Below are 10,514 nucleotides of genomic sequence, written 5' to 3'. Positions count from 1 at the left end.
CCCTTTTACCAGCTGTGAAACTATAATACAGGAAATTAATAGAGCAAAAGATATCAGGCCACCTTCTGATTTGGCCAGAAAGGTAAAGCAAACTCTTCCTGGACAATCCACATCAAAGTGGAAACGTACAACACTGTTAGTCCGTCAGTGTGTTTGTCTGCCAGGATGTTTTTACTCAAAAATTTGTGAAGGAGGATGATCAAAGAGTTCTATCTGAGATGGGAGTGGGACTTAACCCCTTATTAAGATAGATAGATAGAGTCGATATTTTACGTGGATAGCCCAGTAATCTAGGACTTTTAGGCAGTCTTTTGATTGTTTTCGACCACGGCCAGCCGACTATCTATGAACTGAACAGAACATTGGAAGGAGCGGGGATTCGAATTGTGAATCCCTAGTTTGAAACGCTGACGCCTTTGACCACTTGGCCATCGCTCCATAAAAAAAGGAAACTTTCTAAGAAACCTAATAATTAATCAACTTAAAAAGTTAAAAATGCTCTCTAGAAAAAAATTCACGACATTTTAAAAATCAACCTTACCCGAATTACTGATCTTATTCTTGGCATCTGTTTGGTTCGGTGCCACGAAAGGTTTCGGTGGTAAAATGGGTACCTGCAAAGCGAAAATAATATCTTAGTTCTAATATAGAGTAACTAGCCGGTACCCGGCGTCGCACGCCAGTTTAGCTGTTTGCTGAACGCATTTAAAGTCCTTTGAGATGTTGGGAAGGTGGCTTAAACACGATGAAATCAAAATTAAAGGGAAGAATTCTCTTCAAAGTTTGACTCTATCCCTCCCGGGTGACGTATCTTTTAACCATATTTTGAAAAAGATTTTTGTGGCAAAAATAATCAGAAAACAGAAAGGGCGTCATTCCCAAATTACACCATACCGGCGACCAGCGACGTCCGAGACGGCTCTGCAATTGGATTTTTTTCTCGCTTCGCTCGTGTTATATTTGCCGTAGTTCTTGATGTTTAGGAAAACTTTGATGTCAAGATAAGCGGAGTGAAATAATAGACATGACACGTGATTCTTCGAAAAGAGGCAGCCCGGGGGAGGGGGTACTTAGGCAAGAGAAGGGTATGGGTATGTGCCGGCCTTAAAGGTGCCTTTTTTGAAACATGGCAGTTTGAAAAATCGGAAAATCAAACTTCAGTCCCACTAAGAATTGGAAAAATAGGAAAATTCAACTTTTGGCCCCCTGAATGATAGAAATTTGGTCAAATTAGTTCCAAAAAGTGAATTAAAATTCACACAATTTCCCTTGTTTCTTCTCCTTTTTATTCTGCTAAGGGTCCGAGGGGCAGGGCCGAAAGTCAGCTCGCAACCATAGTCCCCCTGGAAGGCAGCTAGGACACGCAGACAAAAAAGCGTGATAGCGCAATTTTATGTTGTTTTTTATAAAATAACTTCGTCATAACTTCAGTAATTTTTCAAATTCAACAATGACTTAGATTTACAGCAAAACATTGACATACATGTTTAAAGGTCCCTTTTTACGAAGAAAGAATTCTAGTTTTTACCGCCTTTTGAATGTATTTTTAATGTTGATGTTGTTCTAACAAACCTGTTATGTGATTCTTGTGTTTTATTTTATATTTGTTCTTTTCTTTAACATAACAGATTCTTTTTAAAAGATTTTCTTTTGTTTTGAAAAGAATTCGAATGTCTCAAATCAAATAAGGTCGTTAATTACTTTACATTCGAAAACATAAAACAAAAGAAAAGAAAGAAAAAAAAGAAAAAGTCTAATCTATCAATCAAAATAAAGTCTTTATAAAACGACGCGAATCTGATTTAACACATTTGTGGAGCAAGAAGCAAAAGTCATCTTTTAAAAGAACAAAAACATTGCGTACGAAAACGAAAGTAGCACAGACAGAAAGAAAGACAAAACGACATACAGACTACCGCTATTAATATATAGATGTATGATGAGGAAAGGTGTAGCAATTGTTGTTAGCAAAGCGACTTTTGTGTTACTTTTTGCCAACGACTTATTCAACATGATGTATAATGAGGCAGCTGAAAAGACAAGTTGGTGATCGGAAAACTTTGATGAAATTTCATACCGGGTGTGCCATAAATAAGTTACCCTCTTTGATTTGATAATGTAGGCAGTAGAAAAGAGATTTTTCAAAGATTGTTTCGGAATCATTCAGAGGAAAGCTTAACTTAAAATTTGGTGTATTACTTTTTAATGTTACTTCACAACCGGTAGTTTAAACATAAACCGTTCTCAAGGGAGATAGGGAGGGAAGATTCTTATTGAAACATAAATTTGTTTTTTGAGGTGCGTTAGTCCTGTCAATGGAGGAATTTAAGGGCATCTTCCATTTATAAGACAATGTCAGCAGTAGGGTACCCAAAAGGCTCAAACACTCAGAGAGTATTTTAAAACTTGAAAAGTACCACTTACAAAGACACCATTGCAATCATTTTTAGTGGTCAACACATGTAGTAAATATTCAAAATCTTCGTATTGTCTCAACACAATTTTCCCACTTTCACTGTCCGAATTGTCATCCTGCAAGAAAAAGCAATTAAAGATTGAATTACAGTTTTAATGGCCTTGTGTAAGAGGTTTTGATTTTCATGGTTACTTTTAAGGACCTACCACTGGTTGACTGGAAAAAAATGACAGTGGTTATATTATTTAATAAACGTCCCCTTGTATAAATGCCTCCTTAAACAAACACCCTCTGCCATCAAAAAACGCCCCTCCTAAGAATTTAAAATGTTTTCACTTGTTTTTTAGTTGTCCCACACCAAATATCTAAATCAATATAAAATATGATAGATATTTTGACCAAAAGTTGTTACTTTAATGGGATAAATTTTCGCGGGGATTAAATTTCGCGGTTGAGCTCATCCGCTAAATTTTAAGATTTTGCAGTGAATTAATTTTCGCGGATGAGGGATTTCTTGATTTTTCGCGGGGATTTAATTTCGCGGATTGGGGTACAAATTAAAATTTTTGAAAAGGGTCAAAACATTGAAGTAAAATTTTTCCAGGAGAATTAAGAATTTTTTTTTCAAGTAATAAGAGGGTGTTTTGGAATAGGGCGAGGAGATATGTATTACAACTATCAAAAGTTGAATTTGAACTTCCATGGTGCGGAGCTAAATTATCACAGCCTATTTGGGAAAAAAGTGGAAGAGAAATTCGGGATAAGAAAATAAATTGAAAATAAATTCTTTTGTTTTCCGTTTTCCCTCCTTTTCTTACATATCCTTTTAAATGTTTAATTTCAAGCCAGTTGGATTACCCTCTTGCATTGAAAAGCTTTTAACAATAAGCGATCACTTTAGATAAAAATTTTTCCAATACCTCTTCCAAGATTCTAAATTTGTGAAGAAAATTTTGAGGAAAACGATTTTTTGCTAACAAGCATATCGAGGATTTGACCTTTTTCGAGGGTTGCGTGCCCTCATGTAGAAAAAAAATAAAAAACGATAAAAATAGAAATTTCGCGGATTGCAAAAAAAATTCAAATTTTTCGCGGAAACTAATCGCGGATTTTGCGGATGGGCCTTTTTCAAATTTTCAATGGGACTTATTTTCGCGGATGACACCCAAATCTGCGAAATCCGCGAAAATTAATCCCTGCGAAAATTTATCCCATTAAAGTACCTCCCCCATTTTTACTTGAACCCCCCCCCTCCTTAAAATCTCAAACCCCACATTTTATTCGGAAAATCTCCTATCCCCCCTATAAAGCACTTCTGGAAAAGTTGGTTCCCCCTTAAAAAAAAGGGGGTCTCACAAAATGCTTTTTGGTGACCGTTTTTTAAAACTGAATATCTACTAATTGAAAGGATACATACCAATTTCGTTTGGACGGTGAATTTAATAATTTCACCATCTTTCGTTGCATCTGTGACAGATATTGTGTACCCACTCATCTTCTGAATAATCCTGTTGTTTTTATTTGTTTCTCTTATTTCTTATATTATTCACTAAAGAAAGAAATCAAATACAATTTATAAAACGAAAGAAAACAAATCATCATACTGTATCGTTGCAAGCTACGGTAGACTCCTGCAATAGACCTTCCTAGAAACGGATTGCACAATCAAAGTCTGACGTTATTTTAAATTTCAAACTTAAGCAAAAACAAGAGACATTTGACTCAAAATGAACTTTTTGTATTAATGACCAAATACCCAAGGAATATCTTTTCTCAGCGCACTGCACAGCACATTTTTGAGGCTGCCAAAACAAAATTGATAATACTATATTTCTTGCGAGGCAAATCTTATTGAATTGACATTACTTTCTCGATCCAGTGCAAAGGTATCTTTACATCTTCACAAGAGCTCTCCTACATTGATATTTTTGATACTATCGTCGGAGAAACTTTTTTATGTACTTTCGTTACCTCTTTCCTCAAAAGCTGAAGCTAAAGATTTATAGGTGTATCAAGCATTATGCCTATCTTTTTCAAGAAAACTATTAATTTCCAGACATGATTTTTATCATTTTAATTTCAATGTTTAATTTTGCACACCAATTAGAGGCTATGCAACATCTTCAATATTATGATCTAAATTGATCTGTAAATCTGACAACATCAACTAGGTAAGATTTTTAGACAATATTAGGATAAATGTCAGCATATTTCAGTACATTGCTCTTAAAGGAGAGAAGATATACTGTAATTATAAGTATTACATCGTTGAAAAGATCATATTAAAGCGGATGATTTTAAGATTTTCAAAAACTTAGAAAATGAAGTTGAAAATGAAGATGAAAAAAAGATTTAGGGGGTGGGGCCTGAGATTGATATCCTTAGATACAAACTATATTTTTGTTAATAACTTATACTCTTAGGTGCAAAATAAACGGGGGGCGTTCGAATAAACGGGGGGGTTGAACATTTTCTGAGATTTTAATAAACGGGGGGAAGCTAATTGCCGGGGGGTTGGAAATTGTACTTCTGAAAACCCCAAAATAAGGTAAATATAGGCTAAAATCAGGCTATTTAGAGCAAAATAAGGGCCTTCTATTTGACAGCTAAAAATATTTTTAAAAATTATTAAACGGGGGGGGCCATTTATTTGGCACTTAAGAGTAGTTGCGCTATTTTCAAAATAGTGTGTAATCCAGTTTCCTCAGGATTACCAAATCTGTAAAACATCATATCTGATAATGGAAAATGGCTGGAAAATGGTTAAAAAAAGGTTGACAGACCGCTAATTTAAATAGTGCGGGTTTGGTAGGTGTATATTATATAGGGGGATGTAGTATATATGGGGGCATTCGAGGATAGCCTGCAGTACTCTATTTATGTCATCCAATCATTTGAGAACGTCCTATTTTATCATCAGATAGTGTAGTGCATATGTGTAGAAAAACATTACTTAAAAATGTACATTGAAAAATAATAAAAAAATTTTGTTGCATCACCAAGGTATTGTTGAACCATCATAGCTCAGGAAAGCACCTGAATCTTTCATTGTTAAGCCCTTATAAACACTGAGCATGCCATGTACACTTTGTTCCGCTGTTATCAGCGCATTCTCCCCACCATTTTCTGTCTTTACCCATCCAGGATTCAAAGCCACAGCTATGAGATTGTCTGCTTTCAACTCTATGCTTAGGTTTTTTGTGAGCATGTTTAAAGCTACCTGAAATGAAAAAGATAGGTCAAAGAACAATGAATATGATTGAAAGTGTTTTACTGTATTTATATACTATGTAAAATTAATAGCCGTAGTCTGTATGTCACTTTGTTTGTTTGTTTGTTTGTTTGTCTGTCTGTCTGTCTGTCTGTACATGTGTTACTCTTTCGTTTTCGGAATGTTTTTGTTGATAGAGCCTGCTTTAGACTTCGTTTGGCCTTTGTTTTGAAATTAAATACCCATCTACATTAAGCAATTTTAATTTCTGCCCTGATTAGCCCGCTCTTTTTTCTCTTTTCTTTTATATATTTTCAAATGTAATTGACGACCTTATTTGATTACTAATGACATTCGAATTCTTTTCAAAACAAAATAAATTTTTTTTATAGAAAACAAGAACAAATCTTAAACAAAATATAGCTAGTTAGCTAGTTCGTGATCTTCTTTCTCCCTGGAAAATAAATGATATAAAAGAATATAAATGAGACGATATGTTTATTCAAAAATCGGCACGCCTGAAAAAAAGGACAAGGGCATGGTAACTACCAGTTTCCATTGAGCATCATGAAAGCTCACCTGAAGTCGTAAATATTATTAAAATTATGCTAAATGTTCTATTTAGAATATCGCGCTTACTTTGGATAGCCTTGAGCCATACAGCTTGCCCATACCATTATCTTCAATCGATCCAGTTCTGGAGCTAATATTCAATACGCCACAAGGCATTGCAGTTGAAGAAGAATTTGTTGCAGCTTGTCTTAAAAGTGGTAAGAATGCCTGAAAATAGAAAGCTATAATCAGGGTTTTGTTAAAACTAGAATCAACCAAGGAACTTAGGAATTTATGTTAACTCTTTGTAAAATGAAGACAAAAAGAAATTATTATCCAGACTTTCTTGACTCCCTGACAAGGCATGAGAGAAATTGTCTACCTTAACCATCATGGCAGGACCAACAGCGTTTATATGGTAAGTATTTAAAAGACTTTCTGATGTCAAATTTTCCATCTTTGCATGTTCATAATTCACAACACCAGCATTGTTAATGAGACAATGTAAACCGCCATCTTCCACAAAATGTGATACTTGTTCTTTAGCTGCAAAGATGTCATCATCCTTTGTTACTTCTATGAAATCAAAATGGATCCATCTATCACTGCTATCGAGGCAGAGGATCCAATCTCAAAATTAGTGTTGAGATAACTGAGACTTTTTTTGCTTTCCTAACTTAAAATTCTGAGATTCTGGCCTTTTTCTTTTAGTTGGGTAGGATCAAGAGAAAAAAGGGGGACAAACTCAAATTTCAAGCTAGCAAAGTAAAAGAAGTTTTCTCGTGTACTTATTTTGAGATTGGATCTTCTGCCTTGATGGCAATGCTATTCAAATTAAGGGGAACCACCACACTATTGTAGATAAGCTCGAAAATGTTTACCTAGTCCATTTGCTTAAAGAGTGCACTCTATTTTGCTACCACGTGGTAAACACTTTTGAATCTATTGGTTCTTTTCATTGTTCTCGAGTGAAAACCACAATTGGGTAACCAACCTGTAACATTAGTTGTTTAGTTTTCCATCCAAAAGATTCCCTTCTTCAAATTTTGCTACCACGTGGTAAACACTTTTGAATCTATTGTTTCTTCTCATTGTTCTCGAGTGAAAACTACAATTGGGTAACCAACCTGTAACATTAGTTGCTTAGTTTTCCATCCAAAAGATTCCCTTCTAGGTACTTTTAAGTTTAATAAACTCAATAGAACTTGTCCATGAAATGATAAGACACCACCGTTTTCTATAATTTTGGTTGAAAATCTTCTCCAGAGTTTTTTAATTCTACATTATTTTATAAATATAGTGAGAAAACTTACAATATTCTTACCAACATGCAAAATGTGTAGATTAGAATTCTCTTCTGCTAATTTGGACAGCTCCTTGAACAATAAATTTAAATAATGTAATAGTGTTAAAGTTCTTATTAAATTCCTTTCTGATAAACATACAAAGTTTCAACCTGCAACTATGTTTTCAACCATTTCCAGAGACATACATAATTGTTCATCAATGATTGCAACTTTTTTCTCTATTTCTTCAATCGGCATCCGGTCATTTTGAATAAAAAAAAAAAATTAAAAACGGCGCACTATCAGTGAAAGTTATTGTGACAAGTTCTGACAGAAAGTATGATTGATAAACTTGGTGGAGTTATCAAAACAAATTTGTTGTCAAAGAGATTTAACAGTAACTGAAAATACAGGCCAGATATCAACAGTCCTACCGGGTGTCTCTGAAAAAACTTCCCCCTGTTTGATTCAAAATTGCAAAAAAGTGAAAAAATATATTAGCTTGATTTTTTCGAAATCGTTTAGAGGAGGGTTTAACTTAAATTTTGGTATATCAAACTTTAAAATTGCTTCATTAGACCAAAAGTTATGACAAAAAGAGTAACAAATCTTTTTTCAAAAAGAGCGAAAAAAGACGAAAAAACAGGGTATCAAATCTTTTGTTAGAAAAAAAGACACTCAAACTTTCTCTTCTCCACTCAAATAGACCCGCTAAGCTTTGGAAACTTTTTGAAAAATTTTGATAAAAGTTTGTTGCTTTTTAAACTTCATGCTTAATGAATCCAAAAAGGAGCTCTAAATTGGCAATAAAAATCATTAAAAACGAATAATAAAACAAAAAAGATGCACAGAAGATCAAAAGTAAATTGATACCTTGTTTTTTCGTCTTTTTGTGCTCTTTTTGACAACAATTTTTTTACTCTTTTTGTCATAACTTTTGATCTAATGAAGCAATGTTAAAGTTTGATATACCAAAATTTAAGTTAAACCCTCCTCTAAACGATTTAGAAAAAATAAAGCTAATATATTTTTTCACTTTTTCGCAATATTGAATCAAACAGGGGGAAGTATTTTCACAGACACCCGGTATGTTTCGACCAATCGTCCCAAGTTAGAGCAGTTGACGGTAGAGAAAAGTTAGAAGGGTTCAAAATTCACAAAAAAATGAAACATTTGGTTTGGCATCAACAAAAGGTGTGTGAATTCTGAAGTCGCTATCATCATTGTTGTTGCAATGGCCAGACGGTGTCAATCAAATTAATCGAATACCTAATCAATTGAACACAATCAAATGCAGTTGAATAATTGTGATTGAATTGTCGAATGTCGTAATTGAATATTACACAGGATTTGCCATTCAATTGCTTCAGTTACGTTTGATTGTATTCGATTATGTTTGATTACATTCATTTGATTTATTTACTGATGCAGGTCATTTTTCATGCCCTATAAGGGTCCAGTTATCGTACCTTGCCCCTCTTGAAATTACTAAAATATTGGTAAAAACAGCCTTTTTAATGGAAAAACACTGGAAAAAGTGCCCTTCTAAAATATATATGGCCTGTCTTGTAAGGTACTTATGCAGTCACTCTTATTTAATTTTCCAATGGCCACCCACGCTAAAGCTCTATGTATAAAGAAAGGAGTGGGCCAATTAAATTGCAATCAAACTTATCAAACATAATAGAAGATCGATTGAAAGTAAAGCTATTTGAAATCAATAGACCTTTTCGCATTTCCATGCGTTATCTTGATGTATGCAAAAATACAGGGGCTATGGAGGGCTGTAGAGGCCTCAATTGGTCTCACCAGCGATTTTTCCTGGTGAGAAAGGGGTGTAGCAGCCTCAATTGAGGAGGTCATTATTGACAATTTTTGCCGTCTTTTGATGGCACTTTGAGGAATTTTGAAGAACCCCCAACGGGGCAGGCGTGTTCGCTTACACCCCCCCTGACCAATGAGCACCGATCAGACCCCCCGGCACACCTGCCGGGACCCCCAGGGGCGGTCCGCAGTTGTACCCAAAGGAGGTAATTTTTTTTCCAATTTTGACCAATTTCAAGCCTTTCCGCCTTTCCAAGCCTTTTAAAGGCTTCGGATGACTGATGGAGGGTGATGGCTTTGAGGGAAAGCAAGGCAGAGGGTATAAAAGCGGTCCGAAGGGCTGTGGGGGGCTGTAGAGGCCTAGATTGGTCCCACCGGGGCTGGTACCCAAAGGAGGTCATTTTTCGTAATTTTTGCCAGCTTTTGACAACACTTTGAAGAACTTGGTCATTTTGTGTTGTCAAACTTTTTCGAACGGAGTTTTTTGTCGAATTTGTCGAACCTTTCCTTGTTGTTGAACTTTATCGAACTGAGTTTTTTGTCAAATTTTTCAAACATTTCTCGTTGTCAAACTTTGTCAAACTTAATATGTTTTGTCGAACTTAATCGAATACTCACAATTTTAGCAACTTTTGTCCATGGCTCGCACCCCCCCCCCCCCCCCGCCTGAGCGGGGGGAGCTACACCTCAAATTTGCCATATAAGAGGTGGGAGCTGTTTGTTTTTCCTGACAGGCGGGGGGAGCTCTATCTTGGGGGGGACCTGCATAATTTTATGTAACTCTGGGGGCTAAATAACACTTCCTAAATATTTTTCTTTACTGTTTTTAGTTTCTCTAAAAAACCTTTATGTCTTCATGCGAAGTGTGATCTGATCCTTAGAAGTGCACACACATGTAAAATAGAGCTTTGGAAATCCTTGCAGGGTTCCCAGCGGTCAGGGAAAACCTGGAAAACCTGGAAAAAGGACTGCTTTTAGAAAAAGTCAGGCAAAACCTGGAAAAGTCAGGGAATTTTTTTCCAGAATGCCTTGAATTTGATGATTTTTAGCCAATCTAGGAATTTCCTCTTTTCAAAATTTTGATAATTGTCAGGGGAAAAGGGTGGATTTTTAACCAAAAGTCAGGGAAAATTAATCTTGGAAACTGCCTCTTGGCACTATTTCAGAGGGCAATTTTAAGAACTCAAGGGTGCATAAGTTGTATAATGTTAAGTTACTACTGGTT

General features: G+C 35.4%; 1 protein-coding gene across 1 annotated transcript in view; it reads right to left on the bottom strand.

Annotated features, from left to right (window-relative positions):
• Window positions 1-4,626: 4,626 nt before the first annotated feature.
• Window positions 4,627-10,514, bottom strand: part of LOC136810015 (C-signal-like) — a 13,790-nt gene continuing 7,902 nt past the window's right edge. Inside the window, exons 2-5 of the mRNA XM_067066585.1 lie at window positions 7,504-7,555; window positions 6,562-6,755; window positions 6,267-6,407; window positions 4,627-5,636 (exon numbers count right to left, since the gene is read on the bottom strand). Of these exons, the coding sequence (XP_066922686.1) occupies window positions 5,412-5,636; window positions 6,267-6,407; window positions 6,562-6,755; window positions 7,504-7,555 (612 nt within the window). The 3' untranslated portion in view covers window positions 4,627-5,411. The remainder of the gene's footprint in view (window positions 5,637-6,266; window positions 6,408-6,561; window positions 6,756-7,503; window positions 7,556-10,514) is intronic.

This window comes from Clytia hemisphaerica, unplaced genomic scaffold (assembly GCF_902728285.1).
Source record: "Clytia hemisphaerica strain Z4C2 unplaced genomic scaffold, Clytia hemisphaerica genome assembly, whole genome shotgun sequence".
Lineage (NCBI taxonomy): Eukaryota > Metazoa > Cnidaria > Hydrozoa > Leptothecata > Clytiidae > Clytia > Clytia hemisphaerica.
The sequence above is the reverse complement of the archived record's forward strand: the minus strand, read 5'-3'. Positions and strand labels throughout refer to the sequence as shown.